At 36.4% G+C, this 25,391-nt stretch overlaps 1 protein-coding gene and 1 pseudogene across 1 annotated transcript; both read right to left on the reverse strand.

Annotated features, from left to right (window-relative positions):
• Positions 1-7,372: 7,372 nt before the first annotated feature.
• LOC125193724 (cytochrome P450 714A2-like) lies at positions 7,373-11,717 on the reverse strand. The gene is made up of 3 exons (XM_048091589.1): positions 11,516-11,717; positions 8,060-8,157; positions 7,373-7,808 (listed from the first exon to the last, which is right to left on the reverse strand). The coding sequence occupies exons 1-3, from the start codon at positions 11,715-11,717 to the stop codon at positions 7,383-7,385; spliced, it is 726 nt and encodes a 241-aa protein (XP_047947546.1). The 3' UTR covers positions 7,373-7,382.
• Positions 11,718-17,579: 5,862 nt separating this feature from the next.
• LOC125191939 lies at positions 17,580-19,727 on the reverse strand (annotated as a pseudogene).
• Positions 19,728-25,391: the final 5,664 nt, after the last annotated feature.

The raw sequence follows: 25,391 nt of genomic DNA on the forward strand, positions 1-25,391 counted from the left end.
ATTGCTTTCACCCATTCGCAATGATCGACATCTGCCTGCGCCTCTGCAAAATTCCAGGGATCAAGTACATTGCTGTCCGAGGAGTGATCCATGCACTCACCCAAACCAATGTATCTATCGGGCTCATGAGAGACCCTCCCACTGCGGCGCGGCACTACAATATCTGGAGTATTAGTTGAAATTTCTGGAATTGTTGTTACACTAGGTGATTGTTCTTGGTTAATGGAAGTTGTGACTTGAGTTAGCTCTTCAAGAGCTATCTCACTGCTGGACTTATGATTCATTACATAGTCTTCCTCTAAGAATGTGGCATGAGTGCTCACAATCACTTTCTGATCTCTGAGACTATAGAATTCATAAGCTTTCGTTCCTCTAGGGTATCCTATAAACACACAAACCTCAGTCCTAGACTCCAGCTTAGTTGGATCCTTTTCCAATACATGAGCCGGACACCCCCATACTCTGAGATGTTCTAGATTGGGTTTTCGCCCATTCCACAACTCATATGGGGTAGTAGGAACTGATTTAGAAGGTAAGTGGTCTAAGAGATAAGTTGCGGAAAGCAACGCATGCCCCCAAAACGAAACAGGTAACCGTGCATAACTCATCATCGAGCGGACCATATTTAATAAGGTCCTATTCCTTCTTTCAGCTACGCCATTCTGCTGGGGTGTGCCCGGCGCAGTCGTTTGGGATTGAATTCCCGCCACTGATAAGTAGTCCAAAAACTCGGCACTTAGGTACTCGCCTCCGCGATCAGATCGCAGGCATTTGATAGTCTTGCCATGACGCGTCTCTACTTTAGCCTTAAACTCCTTGAACTTGTCAAAAGTTTCAGACTTGTAGCGCATCAAATAGACATATCCAACTTTCGAGAAGTCATCTATAAAGGTGACAAAGTATCGATAGCCGCCCCTTGCCTCGGTTGACATTGGTCCACACACATCAGTATGAATGAGCTCAAGTACTTCCTTGGCCCTATTCCCCTTTGACCTAAAAGGTCTCTTAGTCATCTTGCCTTCGAGACAGGATTCACACTTCGAAAACGGTTCCTTCTCAAGACCTTTAATAAGATCTTGATCAACCATCGCATGAATCCTTCTTTCGTTGGCATGACCAAGTCGTAGGTGCCATAAGTACGTATCATTCATTGAACTTGAAGGTTCTTTTCTTTTCTTAGAAATTTTCGATGTAGCATTGAGTTCAGATTTGCGTTGATTAAATTGTGTAGAAGTGATCGTGTACAGATTATTTTCCATGATACCACGACAGATATAAGAACCATCTTTCTTAATAACGCAATTGTCATTAAAAGAAATCGAATATCCATCAAAAGACAATTTAGAAACTGAAATTAAATTTCTTCTAAAAGAGGGTATCAACAAAACATTCTTCAAAATCAAAAATCTATCACTAGAAAAACGTAAATAAACGTCTCCCACTGCAACGGCCGCCACTTTCGTAGCGTCGCCCAGCTGGACTTCGATCTCACGATCATGTAGCCGTCTTGTCACCTGCATTAAGTCAGGATCAAAACATATATGATCAGTTGCTCCAGTATCAATAACCCAAGTATGAGTAGATGTCGAAGCCAAACATGACTCGACTACTAGAGCATGGTGCATACCTGTAGCCTTGCCCTTTTTAGGACAATCTGGCTTCCAATGACCTTTCTCTCCACATTTGAAGCACTTTCCAGTTTGCTTCTTGTCACCCCGCTGTTTCTTCTTTCCCTTAGCATTCTTAGCTGCCACTGGGTTCGGTGCCTTTTTCTTTCCTTTTCTAGGCTTAGAGCCAGAGGAATTAGGCGCCAAACTCAACATAGCTACCTTAGCTTGAACCATGAGGTCCTCCGCCGACTGAAGTTCAGTCAGCAGCTCTGCCAAAGTGTAATTCCGCTTGTTCATCTCGAAGTTGAGCTTGAACTGTTGGAAGCTAGGGGGAAGACTCTGAAGGATAATAGTAACCTGGGACTCGGGATCGATCGTCCCTCCCAATACCTCAATTTGGTTGAGGTGACTCATCATCTCGAGGACGTGTTGCCTCACAGACGAGCCTTCCTTCATAGACTTCGTCATGATACTCCGAAAAGCTTGAGACTTAGCCGTTCGATTCTGAGTACCAAAAAGATTTGCGAGATTTGTCATGATCTCGGCGGCAGTTTCCATGGCAGAATGCTGATGCTTGAGTACTGATGACATAGAAGCCAACATATAGCACTTAGCCATCTCATTCGCCTTATGCCACCGTCTATGCGCATCTCGCAATGCTTGCGCGGCATTAGCTGCCGGCACAGCTGGGCGTGGAGTAGTGAGCACGAACTTGTACTCTTCGGCTGTGAGAACGATATCCAAGTTTTGTTTCCATTCGATGTAATTTTGGCCTTCGAGTTTGTTTTCTTTGAGAATGGCAGAAAGAGGATTAAAAGACATCTTGACGGATTTTATTGCACTGCAAACAGAAGATTTTACTATTTGTCATAAACTTATGTAAGGAAATTGAGTAGATTAACCATAAAACTTTTCAAAATCTTACAACAGCAAAATTAATAAATTGTATCCTCCTTTGGAGGTTAATACGCATCAAAAACTTTACAATTTTACTGGTCACAACACCGACGCATCAATATCTTCCTCCTTTGGAGGTCAACACGCCAAATGCTGCCTAAGCATGACCATCAGATTTAGCATTACAGAATTTTATTTCTACAACACACTCCCATAACAATGTTCGTGCGCTGATAACAAAACCAAGCTATCTCATAAATTCTGATTGAACCCTGAAACTTGCAGTTCCTTAGGATTATTGTCCCCACTTTGCAGGTGGCAATAATATTGGGAACCACTTTCTAGTTCATTCTATTTATTATGTGAGAAGTCCGCCCTTATGAACTTACTGTTTTCGTAGGATTATTGTCCCTACTTTGTAGGTGGCGATAATATTAGAAAATCAGCTTCACAAAATTTGGCAGTCCAACCGATGGAGACCATATATAAACCTTAAGTTCATAATTATCGCTTAGACATTTTAGTTATGGTTTTTCATTAATTATCCTTTAGCCTTAAGGCAGATTAAGACTAATTAAATTCTGTTGGTATTTAATTGACTGGATAATTAAATCTTTTATAATCTTTAAAGTCTTAGTATAGAAATTATTAATCTAGAATTTAATTCTTATTCATGTCATACTATAAGATATATCTAAAATAAAGTACATTATTTATAATCTTAATTAGACATGAAAAATTAAATTCATATAATTTCCAAGTTCAAGATTAGGAAGAATATTAATTATATTATTTAATGTAATCTTATATATCTATCTTATTATAGATTCTAGATATATTATATTTAGGAAACTATTAAATTATTCTCATCTATATCATCTAGGATATAAAATATTCATAGATATAGAAAATAATCCAAATATTCCTAAAATCTAGGGAAATCTTCCCAAAATATTTTATTTCATTAAATAATATTATTTTTAATGATATCTATTAATTAAAGAATTAAATAATCATTAAAATAATCTTTCGTCAATATCTTGCGATTCGAGGTTGGCACGAATCTACACGACGAAGATTTGAACGCATCCTCCGGAGACTCTCGCCGGAGCGGCGAAAATGCCGCCCGACAGCCGCCGGAAAGTCGCGCGATTGCGCGTCTTGCTTCCTCCTCCCTCCGCGGCGAGTTCGCCGCGATATCCCTCCGTCGCTTGTCATCAAGAAACGCGGCCGAAGCCGCGGCTTTTCCGGCGATCTCCCACTGCTCCGGCGATCCTCGCGAGAACCAGCAGCCGCCTCGAGAGGCATGGCTGCTCTTGGTCCGGCGACGTCAGGGCTTGGCGACTAGGGTTCTAGGGTTAGGGTTAGGGTTAGGTGGCGCCTCGGCAACTCTCGGACGAGCCACCGCGCCGGTTGTTCGCGCGACAGCAGATTCCGGCGAAGGGCCACGGTCTCCACCGGCGGCGCGCACGAGCCCATGCTCGCCAGCGCGTCGCCGCGTGATCGACGGCCCTCGCAACCTTGTCTGACGCCGGCGAAACGTCGAACTCCGTCTGGGCCGGCTAGGGTTTCATCGGGCTTGGCTGGTGGCGCGCGCGAGACCTTCCTCGCCGGCGCGTCGCCTCATGCCCGTCGCCCTCGGCTCCCACTTAGTTCGATAACCCACTCCGATCGCACGTAGTGCGATTCGTCTCGGCGCAAGCGCCGACGAATCGCACGTCTCGTTCGTTCGAATAATTCAAGTTCTATGATTCGAATGTTCTTGAGTTCAACATGCATAAACAAAAATAACAAAAAACAAGAACATGCTTCGTAATCAAATAAGACATGCATACATGAATTTCGCGAAATTTAAATCCAAATAATCAGAGCCAAAGACTGGCTCTGATACCAATTGAAGGTGCTGGCAGCGGAAGCGCATGCATAAATAAATCACATAATAATCAGATCTATTTAGCAGATTATTTAGACAAAAGCTATTCGCGTAATTATCACATGTATCATGCTCATAACTTGAATTAATCATGCTTTAAGAATATTGAAACCTAAAACATGCTTTTCTACGGAGCAGAAAAATACCTAATTAATTCTCCAAAGAATTGAAGATGGCTAGCTTCTTCTCCACGTGATGCTTTGAGTACTAAACCACAAATCTTCTCTCTGGTTCCCGAACTGTATCCCAATATCAGTGTGGGCTGATCTTACTAGAATACTAGGACTTAAATAAAGAAGACAGAAGAAATCCTTTTTGGAATAGGAGAAGATTTCGAAAATCTCCTCAGCTTAGGAGATAATTTTCGAAAATTACACTAATCTGAATTGTGTTATTTCTGTCTCCTTTATTCTCCTATTTATATTAAGTTCCTTTTGGGCCCAGACAGGGATCTATGGAAGGTTTTGGATATGGGCTCATCCAATTTACTTTTTACTAATTAAATTGAACCCACAATTTAATATAAGTTATAATTGGAATATTACGAGCAGCCACTACAGAAGTAATATTGAACTCTCCCCATCCAAATCCGAAATTATAAGTAATCCGGGTTTCCGTTTAACTTTCATTTCCCGTGCTTAAGATTAAAATGTCCATTAATTAATTAATGTCTGCTATTGACTTAATTAATTAACTTCTTATTAATTCCAAGAGTGGACTTAGCATGAAACGCTTATTTATTATTCATAGAGTAATCACACTCCAACTAGCTAGGTTCCGAATAATAAAACCTCGTTTCGCGCTCCTCTTGAGGACATTATCAAACGAGACTCAGCTCGTGCACGATTCAATATAATAGCAATCCTAGCACCGCTAGATATTGATCACCACTACCCAATATATCAGGATAATTGGGTTACGAAAAACCCGCACCATTTGATAAGTCAAAGTAGTGCATAATCAATACCGTATGCTCAATGCTAACCTACATTGATTAAGAAATAAATATTTATCAAGACCTCGCCTTTCAGTAGATAGCCTAAGGCAAGTCTTGCTGTTAGATCCGTTCAGTGCTATACCACACCAATGTCATCTTATTTCAGTAAGGCTTAGAAATATGCGGACTGACATTGCAACCTTTCTCGATGGATAGTCAAATTCCATCTAGGTTGTGAAATTCATCTTTTTCTTTGTTTAGAACTGACCGTATTACCTTAAAGTGGACGACGCCCACAACCGGTCTACTAAAACAAAGACTTAGACTTTGTTAAGTTAACTTATACATTTAAACATGCATTAACATCCATTAAATGTAAAACATAACAACATTATGACAAAAATAATCTGTTTTATTCATTGGAAAATAAAATAAGAGTTTTACAGTATTCAATCACTCGAAACGTGATTTCTAGTATACAAACTCTAACATAAACCACATACTACTTCCACACAAATTCCAATTTTTTTATTTTGACACGTTTACAATTCAAAATCCTAACTATTTAATTTCATTTATTTTAGATAATGGACTCCATATATATTTCACTAAATTATACTCATATTTTATAATACGATGAATATATAAAAATTGAATTTATATTTTACTGACTTTTTCTAGTACTATTATGGCACTACAAATTTTCAAATCGTTAAATTAAAATTTTAAATGGTACAGAGGGAATATTAATTTTATAGGGCATCCTAATTTTGGGCCCATCACCAATGTCGATTGCATTTAAATAAACTAGTCTTGGGCGTGTTAACATATCGATGACTCATTAAATGGACTGGCTTAGGCGTGTGTGTAATTATATCAATGAGCTAATTAGGATAGGCCCAAATAAGTCATTACGACTGGCATATCCTTTTAATTTGATAATAATAGACTAACAAGCGTATGTTTGGAATGTAGTTAGACTTACTTAAATAGTCACAATTTTAGTTAAATTATTTTGTTTTAGATGGTGAAATTATCATTAATTAGTACTCCCTCCGTTCCATAGTAATGGAGGCAAAACTTTTTGGTACGGAGATTAAGAAAAATTATGTTAGGTGGGTTAAGTAAAGAGAGAATAAAGTGAAAAATGAAAAAGGTAGAGAGATGAAGATAGAAAAAAGTAAGAGAGAGTAAAGTAGGTGTGGAAAAATGTGTTGACTTTTACTAAAAAGTGAAATGACTCTATTACTATGGAACGGACGGAAATGGAAAAACGCCCCTATTACTATGGAACGGAGGGAGTAGTATTTATATTAGATTAATTATGTGAATAATTCAATTTCTTATTTGGTATATAGACTTGCAATTAAATTTAAAATGTAATGGACCATATCATCCTCAATTTTAAGAGTGCATCTTATTATTTATTTATTTATTTTTCTATTTTAGAGCGATTTTACGGTAAAAGTTCATAAACTGAATTTTTTTTCAAGGATATGCAAGTCCTACTCCTTTACCACTTCACCACATCAATTATAGTGACAAAATAATAATTTTGATACTCATTTTCATGAAACTATATAAGAAAATTTGTATTTGATTTATAAAAGCCATTTTGTATAATAATTTTTTTCCACTTTTCCAAATATTACCACTTTTTCAATTTCTTCAGTTTTTTAACCTCCAATTCATTCATAAATCCTATATCAATACCACATTCATCATCCAAAAGTGATGTATTATCATCTTCAATAAATTTTAGCATTTTAATTATGTAATTTTAATTTTATTTTTAATATAATGTCTGTCTTAACATCATTGTCTTTTTTATTAGTTTAAAATATTATTTAATTGAAATAAATTTAATTGGAAAAACTAAAATAAAGAAGAAATAAAATGATAAGACCCCTGAATAGTTAAGAGATGAGATAGATTCTTTCGAAACACAAACTTATTCAAAAGAATAACCAACACAAAAAAAGCAACTTGTGCTTGCTGATCTTAATTAAATCTTGCTAATTAAAATGTTAACGCCATGCTTAGGCTCTATCATGGTGGTAAACTCTGGCTTATGGACATATTTGAGAGACAAAGTGAAGGAGAAGTTGGAGATGATTAGAGCAATGAGGTACTTAAGCTCCACCATGGCCAGATGTTGCCCGACACACACACGTGGTCCAAACCCAAAGGGCATGTAGCAATTCAGGCTCTTGCACGCACAGGAGATTCCATTTTGGAACCTCTCTGGCTTGAATTGGAGCGCATTCGGACCCCATATGTCAGGGTCCGTATGCAACGTGGCCACCATGATCCACAAGATCACGCCCTTAGGCACATGCACGTTCCCTATCTTCGTGTCTTTCGCCACCTCCCTACTCAGGGATGGCGTCGGGGTATACAACCTCATTGTTTCTTGAATCACCATGTGTAGCTGCAAACATAAAAAAAATATAAAAATCAAACTAATATTTCCTATGTCCTCAAAATAATGACTTATTTACAATATGTAATTTTAAAGACTCATTTACTTTTTATATTTTTAGTAAGTGGACTCATACTTTGCTGAGTATGTGAACTCAAATTCTATAAACTTTTCTATCCATTTTTCTTCACAAAATCATTCAATTTCTTAAAAACTCACAACGAATCAAAACGGAATGTAATACTATGGTCTCATCTAACCTGATTCATCTCACGTAGCATGTCTACGTCAGGGACTCGGCCCCGACATACTTGCTCCACTTCTTCCCGAATGTGTGTTTGCCACTCGGGGTTTGAAGCTAACAACATTAAACACCAAGAAGCTGAAATGGCAGATGTCTCGAAGCCAGCCCCGAAACAACCCCGAAAGATAAGTTCTTTACATTCCAGTTATGTTCTTATCTCACGTTTTCGATTAATCAGCGAGGGTGTTCGATTGGTGTTTATTTGATGCTACTGTTCGAATTATGTGATTATTCTATGGTTGATTACATGTTATGCCATGGAAAAAGAAACGAAGAGAATTCAGAATTTAGAGGACTATACCCTTTTGTTTCAAGGAGAGAACTTCAAACTGTAGGATGAAAACTTCTTAAACCTACGGCTCCATCTCTATCTATTTCTTTAGGATTTTGAGTAAATGATTTATATTGTTGAATCGATTGATATATATCTCTAAGGATTTGGTCGCTGATCAAGCAGGTGGTGGAGGGGCTACGTGCAGTGGCGGACGCAGAAAATTTATTCAGTAGGGGCTTTACTGTAAGCTATATAGATCTTTTCGTCCAGGGGTGTTGCACCTATATGATGGCAGAGAGATTTTGTGTGTTATAGAGATGGAAAAAATATTTTTTTATATATTAATCTGGGAGAGAATTTTAAAAAAATATATAATTCATATAACATCTTTTGGGATAAATTTTTTAAAAAATTGTGATTTCTACCTTGAAATGAAGGAGTATTGTGTTATAAAAAATATCAATCGCAACAACTATAAAAATGAACATGAAACTAGAACAACATATATAGTATATACCTAGCTAAAATTAAACAAATAATGTTATAATTATATTGTTTTATTCGAATTATGGCAACTAAAGTTGTGTGTTCTCATTGACTAAAAATATTTCCGAATTTGTTTGGTATCTATTCTTTGAAAAACTTCAACCCAACAATTCAAACTCAAATCAATAGTTTTTCAAATTAAAAAAAGCTTAAGTCCTAGTATAAATTACACTACAAATTCCATAACAATTATTTTTATACTCATTATTAATTTCTCCTAATAAAGTACTACATGAAGAATTTTACAAAGATAAACTTTTGTATGATTAAATTGAAAAGGAAAATTCAGTGCTTGAGGAGTAATATTATATACTCCATTTACTTAGTTCTAGCCTTCTAAGGGATTTTGTATATATTGAAGAGAATTTGTATGGATTATATTGTATTACTTGTATATCATTTTTATAATTTTCAAAAACTAAAATACCTACACTTACGCATCAATCTCTATTGGGGTTCATAAAAAGTGGCCAGATTCCATAATATATTTTTATAATAATATTATAACTTATTTTATTATTAAATGTCTTCTTCTTTCTGAAACTATGACAGCCAATCCGCCATTGTTGTTTCTCTTCATTAATTTCAGAATTTTAAATTCAGCCCCACCTATCACTTAATTTTCAATACTTTAGTCCTCAGATAAATTGGTTTTGTGAGGGCTTGAACAAGGTAGTTTTAAAAACTTTCAAAAAGTTACAAATTGAAAACCAAAAAAATAGCTGCTGGGTAGGGGCTTAAGCCCCTCCCTCAGCCTTACTGTGTCCGCCAGTGGCTACGCGGCTTGAATGAGGTGAGTAATCAAGGAGAAAGAGGTGGAACAATTATGCAACAACAGATAATAGATATGAAGAAATTTGGAATTTGATACTTTGGGCTCCAGGAATTATTTTAGTGATTTGGGTTTTCTAATATTGGATATGTACTTTCCTTCGTAAATTAGGCCCACAAGGCACAATGGCTTTTAAAGATAAATCCTTTTATATGCTTTATTTCTTGAAATTTAAATTCATTTCATAAAATTTTGTGATTTGGATTTTCTAATAGTGGATATGTACTTTCCTTCATAAATTAGGCCCACAATGGCTTTTAGAAATAAATCCTTTTATATGCTTTATTTCTTGAAATTTAAATTCATTTCATAAAATTTTGACAATCTAAGACTTTGGTGCTATACCAAAACCAAACATATATTATGATTCCTCTTGATTGATCTTAAGCGTTCAATAGTCTTTTAATCGGAGAAAAGAAATGAAGATTAAACAAAAATTTTCAGCTATCTATTCGACTTCCTTTCCAATTCAAATAAAAAGAGAGGAAAAATCAGAATGTTACATTCTACCCCCTTAAATTAAATTTCATCCCGATATTTGCAGATTCTGTTAACTCTTCTATCTCATTTCTGAATTAGCAGCTTAGCAGCTTATTTGTAGTCATAGTTTCGATGCTGGTATGGGGGTGGGCTACGTTTCTTTTGTAGTTGTTAACTCCTAGATTAACCAATTGTTTGCACCCGTTAGCCATCTCCTTTTCATAGCTTAAAATTTGTTGCCACTTGAGTTCTTCTCCTTACTCAACTTCTTTCTATGTTCTTTTTTTATTTTTATCGTTCTAGTAATACGATAGTGAAGTCATTGTGATTCAAAGTCGAACCATATTCTTCTTAAGGAAAGCATGCATCCTAAAGCATTCTATGTTTTGTGAAGAACGGCTTAGTGCTCTACTCCATAGGACTCATGCTCTAAAAGTTCAACTCATAAAAGATAATCTTTTCTTTCAAACATTTTAAACTTTCGATCGAAAAGAAACACCTTTGCCAAAACTTCTCTTTGAGAATCAACTATTTTTCTTAGAGTGTCTCCGGTGGCGCCCGTCCCACTAGGACTTCCCACACAAAATCCATGCCACGTCATCACTAGGACTTCACATTTTAACTAGGACTACCCACTAGGACTTCCCGCAATTATTCAATTTACAGACTTTTTTTTATTACGGAATTAAAATGTCGACACGGAATACGGGAAAATTCGAATACTTCATTAAAAATAAAAAAAAAAAATTACATAATAATAAAAAATTACATAATAAAAAAAATACATAATTTAAAAAAAAATTACATAATTTAAAAAGAAAATTACATAATACCTAAAAATTACATAATCATAAAAAGTCGAGAAATACAACCCTCGGCTCTCACTCCTCCTCGTCCTCGTCCCCGCCGCCCGTGCCGCTCCCGCCTCCGACGTCCCCGCCCCGAATCTCGACGCCATAATCATCAATGGGTGGTATTCCTAAATCGCGCCGACATGCATTGATCACATCCTTGCAAATCCTTTTGTACACAGGATCGTGTGTGCTAAACCACTTATTCATGCTCTGCATCAGGGTCTTCGTTAGCTACGCGCGGGCGAGACGGTCGTTCATAACTGGACCTTCAGGGGCCTCCGATTCGACCTCGTAGGACCCGCTGCCGCTGCCGCTTCCCCTCGCCATCCGCTGCGCAGCCTTGTTGCCCCATCGGGCGACGACGACGGCGAGAGTCTGATCGTGGTAGCGGGGCCACTTCCTCGGCTTCGGGGAGCTCGTGCGAACCAGCACTGCTGCTGTACTCACCGGAAGAGTTGATCTTCGTTCGCTTCCAGCCCGATTCGACATCCACACAAAACTTTTGCGACTCTCTGACCACGAGAAAGGCCTCCCATTGGTCAAAATCTTTGAACTTCAGATCTCTGTCGGGATATTGGGCCAAGGCACGGTTCTTCACATCCTCCTCAGACATGCCGCTGGTCGTCATGCGCATGTTGTTTTGGTAGAGGACGGAAAAACGACTGAGCTTAGGCCTCTACCGAAGCCACTGTTTCCGGCATTGCTCGGGAGTGCGAGGCTTCGCCCCAGACGGTTTGTTTATGAGGTAGGCCTTACTAATGCGAAGCCACAATCGGTCAACATACTGGTTCGGTAAGTTGTAGGGATCCTCTACTACACCGATCCAGGCCTTCGCAAGCACGACATTTTCTCACACGGTCCAGATCGTCCTCTTCTCCTGCTCATCCTCCTCCTCCTCCTCCTCTGCCACCATGTGCGAGGGAGAGCTCGAGACTTTGCCCTTGCCCCTACCCCCACCCCTGGCCTTGCCCTTGCCTTTGCCCCTGCCCCTTGCAGCAGGCTCCGCCTCATCGGGAGTCTCACGGATCGGCGATAGCCCCAACTCCGCTCCCAACTCCTCAAAAGAGAAAGTCTCGATGCCGGCGTACTGAGTCTCCGGAACAGAACTAGGGGAATCATCGGCCAACAAATCTATATATGGGCGATAGACAGATTCCCTAGGCGTCCTCGGGCTCCTGTGCTGCATCAACCCACCCACCGCCATATTTGCCGGCATACCGCCCATCCCCGCTGCCCCCGGGCATCATCCCACCCATCTGACTCATCAACTGGTACATATTGTAGAACATTTGGGGAGTCATCCCCGCAAAGTTTCCCTCCATTCCGGTGGGAATCGTGGGTGTATTTCCTCCACTCGTGGTGGGGGAGTTCCTATTGTACTCCATTGTAGTAGAAATGAAATTTGTAGATTTAGAGAGAGAAACTTGTCAACACAAGTGGTGTGAATGAAATGAAGTTCAACGAGCCATATTTATAGAGTTTTTTTAAAAAAAAAAAAATTAAAATGTCGGACGTCCGAGTGGAGCTCACAGCGGCGGACGTCCGCTCGCCCGTGGAGCGGAGGGGCGAGCCCATGCGACGGGCATTCGGGACGGGCGCGGGCGCCCTTCGGGGCCATTATGGCGGACGTCCGGTCGGACGTCGGCACGTCCGCCATTGGAGACACTCTTAGTTCAAATCTTCAAAACACTTTAACTTCAAAGAAATAATTATAACTTCAAATTTTCAAATCTCATTTTTTTTTATCAAAACTTATTTTCCCTTTTCTTTGAATTATGTCCCTAAAAAGGGAATACGTTTCCTTTTCCTCTACTGAATAGAACTTTATGAACTTCTCTTTCTTTTCAAAAAGCAAAAAGTTACCTCTTTTCTTGGTTAAGCAAGACGAGTCGGGGTGTTGAGCCTTTGGCGCTTATCCTTTTAGTCTAGGGATACGAATCCAGACTGAGACTGAATGAAGACTCTTGGGTGGAATTCGACTCTTGAAGGTCTGGTCTGTGGGGTCCCGATGATCGGGTGCCCACATATTTCTGACCAGACCACGAACGCTATGCTTGTGGAGAAGGTGTGGGGGAATGGGGTCAGAGCGAGCACGAATGGAGACGAAGTGCTAAATAGAGAAGAATTAAGGGAGTGTTTGGATGTTGTGATGGGTGAAGGAGAAAAAGGAGAGGAGATTAGAAAACATGCTTTAATGTTGAGAGGCATGGCCATGGAATCTGTCAAAGATGTCGGGTCTAGCTACAAGAATTTAAGGAAGATTATGTTGGAATAAAAAGAGCAAGACACAATGGAAGAATTAATCTAGAATACTGATTCACTTGGATTTTACATGGTTTTAGAGGGTAGTTTTACTCGATTTTTATCATATATTGTGTACTTTGAGACATGGTTATAGCTACTTCTCTATTATGTTGTATTTTGACCATTTTGTGAAGAATGTGTAGAAAAATGTACAAAATATGTGGATGTGCAGCAGCTTTGGTTCGAGACAGTTTTTCTAGAGATTTTGAAGTCTGATTCTTACATAAAGTATACCATTCTCTTCGTCTTCGAAAGAGCTTCGCATGGATATCTTAAATGTCTCAATTTGAGTTTGGTAGAAGAAGTTATGACCATTTTACCAAGACTGCGCGGAGCAGTGACATAGCTGGCGACCCGCGTCGGGTTCGCATGCAAACGAACCTGGCGACCCGCCAGCAAAACACGAGAAAAACGCCGTAGGCGGCTGACAACTCGCCAGCTTCGACGCACATCCAACTTGGCGACCCGCCAGCTTCGTCTGGCAGTTTATTTTGCGCCAAAGTCAACCCTAGGTATATATATGCCTAGGAAACGCATCCAAACACAACTTACACGCTTCCTACCCCCAAAATACCGGTTTTTCACCTAGGAAAAAGAGAAGAACGAGCAGAGGACGAGTATTCATCGCAAGATTGAAGACGAGGCCTCCAATCCGCCCAATCCAATTCTAGGAGTTTCTACTTTTAGTTTTATTCTTGTTCGACAATGTTTTTGATTATTCCTTTGAATATTTCTCTGACTTTTGTGATGAGCATGAGTAGCTAAATCCTCCGTAGATTTCTACGGGAGAGATACAATGATTTTTATGTTTAATTGATTTCCGTTTTTTATGCCTTGGCTCATGTGATTATTTTGATTTCTTCTGTGCTTATACATTTATTTGACTGATCACCTAATAAATGCATATGGAATTTACATCAAGAGCTGAGAAGTGGTAGTTTAATTTGAAAGAGAATAAATTGACGTCTTTGCCAATATAATCGAGAAATTTGAACCCTTGAATGAAGCTAAGTATCTTAGGAGCTATTAGGAGTTATTACCTTAGTTCTAGGAAGGAGACTTCGGTTCTAGGTAGCAATCTACAAATTATATGCTTCGTAAGAAGATATAGTTTTACCTTAATGATAGCTTAATAACCCTTGAAACCCTTTGTTGGCATAGTTTGAAAATTAGTTGAGCATAGGATAGTTGTTATCGATCCCGTAGGATTCTACATCCCTCATCCTTGATCTACATCCGTTCTTTTATTTGCTTTTAGTTCTCTAGTTTTTTTTAACTGCTTTTACTTTGCTTTCAAATAGATTTAGAAAAACCAAAACTTTCCGATTCATCTAGATAGTAGTTGAGGTTGGTTCGTGGTAATTAGGTTGACACTGATTGTCTCTGTGGATACGATACTCTTTGCTTACTATTTGTTACATTAACCCCGTACACTTGCGGGTATACTTGTGTTAAAAATAAGTTGAGTCAAGAGTCCCTACTCGGACTAGTGTACACGTGGACTGTGTGTCATCAGTAAGGTTGGCCGGTCCAGTTCCTGTGGAAAGTGGCCACTTTCCCGGCACAAGGAGGAATGTTCAGATATGGCGAATTACAGAAGGAACTAAGACTGGCTAGTCGAATTTTCAAGAAAAAGAATTTAGTAAGCTTGAGCCTTTCTGAGAAAAAAATTTCCCCGAGTATTACTGTGATGATGGCTTGACATTATTTTATAAATGTATATGTGTATTTTTTTTTGGCAACGTGTTCATTGAGTACCTTTGTACTCAGCTCTGCACATATTTCTAAATGTGCAGGTTGAGCTCTGATGGAGTGGAGTATGCTGTATCAAATATCTTATCCTACTACTGTGTGCCGAATAAAGTAATCTACCTTACTATTGTGTACTACTTTTGGAAGTTTATGTCTTCCTACATGTAACTGCGTTCCAGTCGCTTTCGATGTTTTATTCCATAAACTGAAATCTCTATTTCCAAAAAAACTTTGATGTGTGCTATGTCGTATTGTAAGAACCTTAACTCGATTTTGCATAATCGACCGTTGATTAATTGAGTATTGTCTCCGAGAATCCCTATTATCGAAAGATTGTTCTTCTACTCCATCCCAAGTCATAACCCATAGAGTCATTTTGCCACTTTTATACATTCCATAGTAACAGTGTCATTTCCCTTTTTAGTAAAAGTGAACATATTTTTCCACACCTACTTTACTCTCTCTTACTTTTTTCTCTCTTCATCTCATTTTCCACTTTATTCTACATTTACTTAACTCGCCTAACATAATTTTTCTTAATCTTCGTGCCGAAAAGAAACGCCTCCATTACTATGGAACGGAGGGAATACTTGATAGTGGGCCTTTCAAAAGTTTTGATATTGAATCTTTTCCATTCCTTATGTACTACTCCCTTCGTCCCTGAAAATTTGTCACTTATTTCCTTTTTCGTCCGTCCCTAAAAATTTGTCATCTTTCACTTTTAGCATTTTTGATAGTAGACATCATATTCTACTAACTCATTCTCACTCACATTTTATTATAAAACTAATACTCCCTCCGTCCCACTTAAAATGCAACATTTGGGAATCGGCACGATATTTTATGTAGTGTTGTTTTGTGAGTTAATGAAGAGAGAGTAAAGTAAGAGAGATGAAAAAGTAGAGATAGAGTTGTTTCCATTTTAGTAAAGGTTTCATTTTTAATGGGACAACCAAAAAAGGAAAACGTTGCATTTTTAATGGGACAGAGGGAGTATATAAAAGTATGACCCATATGCCACCAATTTTTTTAACCCATTTTCTATTATATTTCTTAAAAAGCATGCTAGATCAAATGGTGAAATTATGGGGGATGGAGGGAGTATTTAATAGAAAATATGGTCGCAGATAATGGGCTGGCTGACGTTTGACTTGTGTTTGGGGTTTGTGGAAAAGTATCAATATGACGAATTTGTTCCAAGGTTACAATTATTTTGACAAATTCCTAGCAAAGGATTTTCCTCAACTCTTACTCCCTCTCCCTTTGTCCCCAAAAAATATAAACTTTGAGTTCGACACAAATTTTAATGTAAAATTGATAAAGTAAGAGAAAGGTAGAGAGAAAAATAATTAAATTATTATTAGTAAAGAATGATTTCACATCAGTAGTGAGAAAAGACTTTCCAAGGATTTCTATTAAGTTATACTCCCTACATCCCAAGGAAGATAACCTCCTTTTTCTTGGACGATACATGAATTTATGCAGTTTTATTTTGTGTATTGAGTGGAGAGAGTAAAGTAACATTATAGAGAATAAAATAGAGATAAAGATATTACCTTAGTAATGAGTCATCTTGGGTGGGACAAACCAAAAAGGAATTCAATGAGACGGAGAGAGTACAATTCTCTTATTTATAAATTAGGACCATATGCGATTCGACCTCATAATACATTAGGGAAAGAACCGATAAAAATAATCCGAAATGAACCTATAGAAATTCTCGACTCAAACTTAATAATTTAAATAAATTGTTTCCACAAAATAAATAATTAAATAACTGAATTTATGTGGATTTTCTACAATATTCGAGAGATGCGTATAATTTAAAAGAAGAGATTTTGACACCTTTATTAATTAATAAAGTCAAAAGACCTGAGCTTTTACGAATAATTAACTTGATTCTAGAAGAAGATTTGTGTTTTAAGTCCTGATCTACTATTTGTAATTCCGATATATAGTCAAAAAGTATAAAGAAGATAAATACTAGTACATGTTTGTGTTAAAATGACAATCCCTCTTAAAATGACAACGTGACACCACTTATACAGCAATATTATAAACGCTACACAGCAATATTACAAACACTACATAGCAATCTATAGATTGTCTTGTATAGTGTGTCGGATATTGCTGGACAAGAAATATTGCTGGTTAAAGACCAGCATATTGTTGACCGTCTTTTTCCAGATTTTTATTTTGCCACGTGGCAGCTAATTATTCGTCCACATGTACAAATGATTGGCTAGGAATGATGGCATGGTGTTATTTTAAAGGGTGGTGGCGCCCTAACATGCCCCTACTAGTACAATTTTAAATCACCCACATAACCATTTATATAAATGGCTACAAAAGAAGAAGAAAAAACACTTATATGCGTACAAACTTATTTGAAAAATGACCAACACAAAAAGCAACTTGTTCGTACTCTTCTTAATCATATCTTGTTAATTAAAATGTGAACTCCATGCTTAGGCTCTATCATCATGGTCATCTCTGGCTTATGAACATATTTGGGAGACAAAGTGAAGGAGAAGTTGGAGATGATTAGAGCCATGAGGTACTTAAGCTCCACCATGGCCAGATGTTGCCCGACGCACACGCGCTGTCCAAATCCGAACGGCAAGTAGCACTTGGGGCTCTTGCAAGCACCTGAGATCCCATTTCGGAACCTCTCCGGCTTGAATTGGAGAGCATCCGGACCCCATATGTCAGGGTCCGTATGCAACGTGGCCACCACGGTCCACACGTTCACGCCCTTAGGCACGTGCACGTTCCCTATCTTCCAGTCCTTCGACAACTCCCTACCCAGGGTTGGCGCCGGAGGATACAACCTCATTGTTTCTTGAATCACCATATGTAGCTGCAAATATAAAAAAATATATAAAAATCAAACTAATTAGGGGGTCTTCGGTTTTCAAAATTGAATCTCAGATTAAATATTTACTGTGTTTATTTCATGAGATTCAATCTCATAACTCAATCCTAGATGGATAATCATGGAATAATTAGTCATAGCTAATCCACTGTGACTAAAATAATCTCATAACTCAATACTACTAGATAGTATATTATCTGGGCCTAAGTATCTAATTATAAAATGATCGTCGGATCTAACCTGATTCATCTCACGCAGCATGTCTACGTTAGGGATTCGGCCCCGACAGACTTGCTCCACTTCTTCCCGAATGCGCGTCTGCCACTCGGGGTTGGATGCTAACAACATTAAACACCACGAGGCTGAAACAGCAGATGTCTCGAAGCCAGCTAAGTATATGTTTCTGCAGTTATCAACGATGAACTGATCCATCGCAGATGTTGTTGAATAAGTCCCCTTTGCTCCTTCAACAAGAGTTTGCAGCAAATCCTTCTCGTATCCAGCTTCTTCTCTCTCCTTTACTAGCTTCAGTATTGATGTCCCGATTTCCTTCTCCAAAGCCCATATCTTCCTATTGCTCTCTGTCGGAAGATGCCTATATATAATATAACTCATGCATGCGTGTTAGTATTTTCTGCTTAATTACTCATTAATTATAAGTACTAATATAATAATTATACCTTAATCCGGGAAGGCCGACACTATTGAATTTCTTGGACACAAGCTTTTGGAGAGCCTCAAGCTTCAAAAAAATGTCGAGCCCTTTGGCATAATTACTCCCAAAACAAGCTCTTGAAATAATATCTCCCGAAAATCTTTTCAAATAACTGTCGACAGCGATGTCGACAACTCCACCATTGTTGCATTCGACTTCTTGCTTCCAAGTATTCACCACTATGTCCGCCGACAGTGATTATTCCCATCATTCCCTGCATCACTAGTAGTTTCTTCACCCAAAAATACAAAATATTCTTTCCATCCTAAATTAGAGAGAAAATAGTTTTCTAAATTAGATACTAGTTCATAATTTTAAAATGATATACTAGTTCATGTATTTTAAGGGACAAAGGGAGTAAGTATAGTTCTAATTCCAATTATGTGTCCTAAGGAAAGTGGGTGATTTCTGTAATTTACTACTTACCCTAACTTTGTCCATGAACAACTCGGGAGCAATGATCTTTCTCTGTCGTGCCCAGATCGCAGCGTTGGACGTCAAGATGCCCTGCCCAAGAAGTGGACCAAGTGTTTTCTGCTGGTAAGCAGGCTTTCCTAAGTCCTGCGACGTCGTTGTTGCGATCTCCTTCACCATATTTGGATCGCTCACGTATACCACTTGCAGATTTCCCATAGAAAACGTGAATAGTTTACCTAAAGAGGAAAAAAATTAAATTTAATGTGGATGTATTTAGGAATGACTGCTGCATCATATATTATACTTATACCGTATTGCTTCCTCCATTGCTCTAAAAATGGGAGCACCGAGGCAGTGTTATGGAGGGCTGGCGGCCCAGATTCGGAAGCTGCGTTCGCGGCTGCATCCCGGGATTTCTTAATCTCGAGAAGGTTGCCGAGGAGGATCTTTGGTGGAGGACCGTTGATTCCTTGTTTCTTCAACGCTTTTTGTACCTTGCTTGGTTTTGCCACAAGAGAAATGTAGAGGTGGACGATGAATCCTAGCACCAGAGCAAGAATTGTAGAGAGCAACATTTTCCCTTGCTAGAAATTAGAAAACAACAAATGCTAGCAATATATTTGGTGATGAACTTTTTTGTGTGTGTATGTAAATATATAGGCGTTGGACGCCGTCATATGCCTTCATGCTGATTGACAATTTGACAGCCTTCATGCTGATTGACAATTTGATACAGTGGTAGTAATGATTCATCTTTTAATATTGTCAAAAAGTAATTAATCATTTTCAATATTTTAAAAGCGACAGAACTAATGACAACATATGGAACGGAGGTAATGATAAAATAAAAACTTATATATTATACAAACTAATATCACGCATGTGCTATACACAGATTAATATATTTTAAAAATATTAATTTTTATATTTTAAATTAATTAAATAAAATTAGAATCAATATTAACCATGAACAATATGAGTAACAATTTTAGTTATATGAGAATAAAAAATCTATACAGAATAAATTTGAAACAAATCACATAATATAATATTTAAATATTAATGAGTAGGAAGATAAAAATCTATCACAATAAAGAATTAAACACAATGGACATTTTTAAAACTTATTTATACACTAAATTAACTTTAAAATTAAAATCAATCACATTATTATAAACTAAAACCTTCAATTCTTCACAATCGTCGCTCTTCAACGGAACTTATAGGTAAAATAATTCGTTTGTCATTTTTAATATCGTCCGCCTCACCTAAAACTACAATAAAATAAGGAACAAAATCAATTAGCAATGCACAAAATCAATAATCAATATGTATTAAAACGATAATCTGTAGAGTAAAGCATAAGATGAGACCCATGAAAGTACACAATCGAACAATTCACACCACATGCATTCGATGAAAGGATAAATAAAATACCTAACACATGGCAGAATATGTGTGAAAATTATGAAAGAATTCTCCTTGATGACCATGTTTTTTTCTGAACAACATGATATAGAATATGCTCTATCGCAATTGCATTATAGGAGGATTGAGGAGCTAAGGGCCCTCTTTGCTACAGCGGTTTCAGCAGGATCACCTGCACCCCAAAATGGTAAAGGCACACTTCGTGCTACACCTGATCGAGTTACAAATATCCGAACTCGGTTTAAGACCTTCCTCTCTGAGGCTACTGGATTTTATCATGATTTGACGTTGAAGATAAGATCTAAGTATGGCCTCCCATTGGGATATTCTTCTAATGATCCAGAAAATCAGATCCCAATGTCATCAGAGGAACATTTCTCCTGCCTCAAGGAGGATCGGATCTTAAGGCTGGGATAGCAGCACAAGTTTCAAGAGCTGCAGATCAGCAATTTCATGTAAAAGCATAAAGAGCATCGCCGTCTGCAGTCTGCATGTTACCAAATTCCAATAAAGACCTAAACCAAAGCTATCTATACAGAATTAATTGGATTAAAGACACATACATCATCCAACTCATACATCATAACCATTTTGTTCAACAGCCCAAACGAAATGCAAGAACAATTCACTGCTACAATATTGCCATACACGATGAAAGAATGATTCCATGCTATGTTTTCCAATCTATCAATAATCATGAGCTTCACTGAGCAGTTATACGTGAATAAAATATCTCACTCACTGCACTTAATCACGTATATTATCATACATTTAATGGCCTTTAAGTATATATTTGATTTAATATAATTTTTTAAATTAAATGACAGTCTTGTAAATTTCTTCAAAACTCCCCTTTTATATATTGTATAGATTCTAAACTCTTCAACACAGCTTCAACACAGTTTCAATACAATATCAACACAGTATAAAATTTCAAGATTTTAATGTCAACACAGTATCAAGACAGCATCAATCATTGACTATCGTTGAAATTCTGTTAACATTTTTCTGTTGATGTTTTTTTTGATCTGTTGACATTTTTCAATGGTCTAGATCATAATTTTGAGTTTGTACGATATTTAGAATTTTTATTTGATCACATCCCTAGAGTAGTATTAACTAATTTATCCATATAACCTAAACGTTATGTCAACTTTAGTATTAACTAATTTATCCATATAACCTAAACGTTATGTCAACTTGTGTAACACATGTCTGATGCACAAACTATTAATTTAAACTCGCTCCGTCTTCTATGTTACAGGTTTTTATTTTGGTTTGTCCTTTATTAATTGTCCCACTTCCATTTTTCTACTTTTGGTAATGGACCCTACTTTCCACTAACTCAATTTCACTAATATTTTATTAGAAGTGTAAAACTAATACTCCCTCCGTTCTCCGAAATTCGTCACCATTTGACCTGACACGGTTTTATGAAATGTAATAGAAAGTGGGTTGAAAAAGTTGGTGGCATGTGGGTCCTACTTTTATATATTAGTTTTAAAATAAAATGTGAATGAGAATGAGTTAGTGGAATGTGAGGTCCATTACCAAAAATGGTAAAAGTGAAATGTTACAAATTTTTAGGAACGGACCAAAAATGAAATAGGTGACAAATTTTCAGGGACGGAGGGAGTATATAAAAGTTAACTTTTATAAAAGTTAACTTTTTTGTTGGTGTGTATGTAAATTGTCTATAGGAGTTGTATTAATGGTTAAGTTGTGCATGCATTTTCGCAGGTTACATATTAGTTATAGATAAATTGCATTTTATATTGCTAATTTTTGCATTTTAACATAAATTGTCTACAATGCAAAATAAACTATATATAAATGCAATACGTCTATATATAAAATGTATATTAAACAGTCAATATCTAAAATGCAAAACTCAACAATAAAAAATGCAATCTGCCTATAATTAAAATGCAATTTGTCAAAATTCACCAATCACCTTTACAAATGTATATTGCATTTTTGTATTTAGAATATTGCATTTTTTTGTGCCACGTGGCAGCATCTGATAGGATGTACGTTAGCACTTTAAAATTAATTAGCATATTAGTATATCCCTATAACCTAAACATAGCATAAGTGTAGCAAATGTGCGATGCACAAAATGTCTGATTTAAATTTTGTTAATCGAAAAATAAGCAATATCAACGTTCATAGCATAAAATAATATACTCTCTCCGTCCCCCATAATTTGTCACTATTTGACCCGGCACGGGTTTTAAGAAATGTAGTAGAAAGTGAGTTGAAAAAGTTAATGGCATGTGAGTCTCACTTATATATATATATTAGTTTTATAATAAAATGTGAGTGAGAATGAGTTGGTGGAATATGCGTTTATTACCAAAAATGAAAAAGTGAAAGGTGACAAATTTTGAGGGACGGACGAAAATGGAAATAAGTGACAAATTTTCAGGGACGGAGAGAGTACTACTTAAATAAATATATAATGTAATAATAAAAATAATATAACGCAGTAACATTATTTGTGATAATAAAACTACAATCAAATTAAAGTATACTAAACTAAAAAGTTAACAATTTTAATAAAAATGTATTAGTATTATTATTATAAAAAAATATTCACATAAACATAAAAGGTAAATTTATTATTATGTTAATTAATCATCAGTGTAGTGAAAATATACATTATGATTTATTTTATATAATCAAAATATTAGGCAATGACTTGATCACCTACATAATAGCCCATGATTATTAACATATTTACATATGAAATACTCCATATAGTTTGTGTATTTAAAATTATTTTTGTTTATTTTAAGATTTTCATATATGTATTTTTAAATTATTAATATTGTACTATTAGTAAGTATGTTTCTCGACACGGTCCAGGGCTAGGTATCATATACACAGATGCACAAGGTGTAGTCTCCATCATGGACACATCACCCGATTGGTCCAAATACGGAGCCGTCATATCGGAATGTCAACAATTACTAGCTCGTAACTCCTTTTTGTACCCTCCCTTTATGTTGTGGTCTTTTATTCCAGATTGTATCGTTGAATATTTTTAATCAATCTGCCGTTGTTTCTTCGTAAAAAAAAAAATTATATTGCCTTGGTCTAGTTGGATGCCATCATTTGATGAATGTGCAATTATAAAAATAAAATAATAATTATACTATATAATTATTCATATAGTAAATTTAATTTAAATTTAACAGAATTTAAGGTGGTGTTCGGTTTAATAGATAAAATAATACTAAGATATAATCTATGATTGAGTCGTGAGATTATTTTAGTCATAGGGGGTTAGCTATGACTAACTATTCCATAATTATCCATCTAGGATTGAGTTGGAGGACTAAATCTCATGAACCAAACACATTACTAGTTTAATCTCGGGATACAATCTTGCAAAACGAACACCCCATAAGTTGTGATCATTTTTTTGGTTCATGTAGATTATAATATATATTAAGCAAAAAATAACCCCATTAAATTTGAAATGTGTAACGGAATATGATCACTTTATTTATTATTCACGTGTAATTTCCAATCTTTTGGTATAGTTTACCTATTTAATTATAATGATATATTGCTTCTTTTAAGAAAAAATAACTATGTTTCTATAATTAATATATCTAGTTTGGAAGTGAAAATCTATTTTATTTTTATTTGTTGTAGCAAGATCTGCACCTTTGCCAATTGAGCTGCCCACGCGGGTATTTTACTTTTATTTGTCAAATAATGTAATGGTAGCTAGGATATACCAAATCACGTTTACACTTTGGCACGCCATTAATTACTAATTCATACGCAGACAAATTTATATTGTACTAGATCAACAGTCACGATGAATATATATAAATTGGCAGAAGTAACATGTTTTAAAATTTGAAGTCAACTTAGCCACGCGATGAATATAATTGGCAGAAGCAACATGTTTTAAAATTAGGAGTCAACGCTTTCTGTATCTTGCTTGGCTTTGCCACCACAGAAGTGTAGAGGTGGACGATCAATCCGAGCACCAGAGCAAGGATTGTAGAGAGCAACATCTTCCCTTGGTAAAAATTTAGAACCAACAAATTTTGTTGGTGTGTATGTAAATATATAGGCGTTGTATTAATGGGGTTTCAAATTATTTTGCCTTGGTCTAGTTGGATGCCATCATTTGATGAATGTGCAATTATAAAAATATAATAATAATTATTATAATTATTCATATAGTAAATTTAATTTAAATTTAACAGAATTTAAGCTGTGATCATATATTTTGTTCATGTAGATTATAATATATATACTAAGGAAAAGAAAAACCATTAAATTTGAAATGTGTAACGTAATATATGATCACTTTATTTATTATTCACGTGTATTCACGTGTACGCGTGTGTGTATAATATATATATATATATATAGAGAGGTGTATTCATATGCTTTTCCTATTTTATATGTTTTTTCCTTTTTAATCTCAACCATTCATTCTTAACATTCAATGCCCAAAATTAAGGCCTGATTATACATTTTTTATTAATTAAAAATATGGAAAATGGCTTTTTAGGGAATGACAATATTGGTGGTTATGGAAAGTCCATAATTTTCTCCTCACCAAATATTGCATCGGTTTTTTTCTTCTTCTCCCAGATTTTTTTTTTCTCTTTCATCGTTCTTTCTTCTCTTTCATCTTTCAACGTTAGTTCTTCGGTAAAAATCCGGTGGTAAAATCGTGCATTATAAATTAATTTTTTTAAATTATTTGTTTAGTTATATGCATTTTAGTGTGCACAATGTATAACATTAATTTGTTCTATGGTTTTTTATACATTATTCCC

Source organism: Salvia hispanica, chromosome 6 (assembly GCF_023119035.1).
Source record: "Salvia hispanica cultivar TCC Black 2014 chromosome 6, UniMelb_Shisp_WGS_1.0, whole genome shotgun sequence".
Lineage (NCBI taxonomy): Eukaryota > Viridiplantae > Streptophyta > Magnoliopsida > Lamiales > Lamiaceae > Salvia > Salvia hispanica.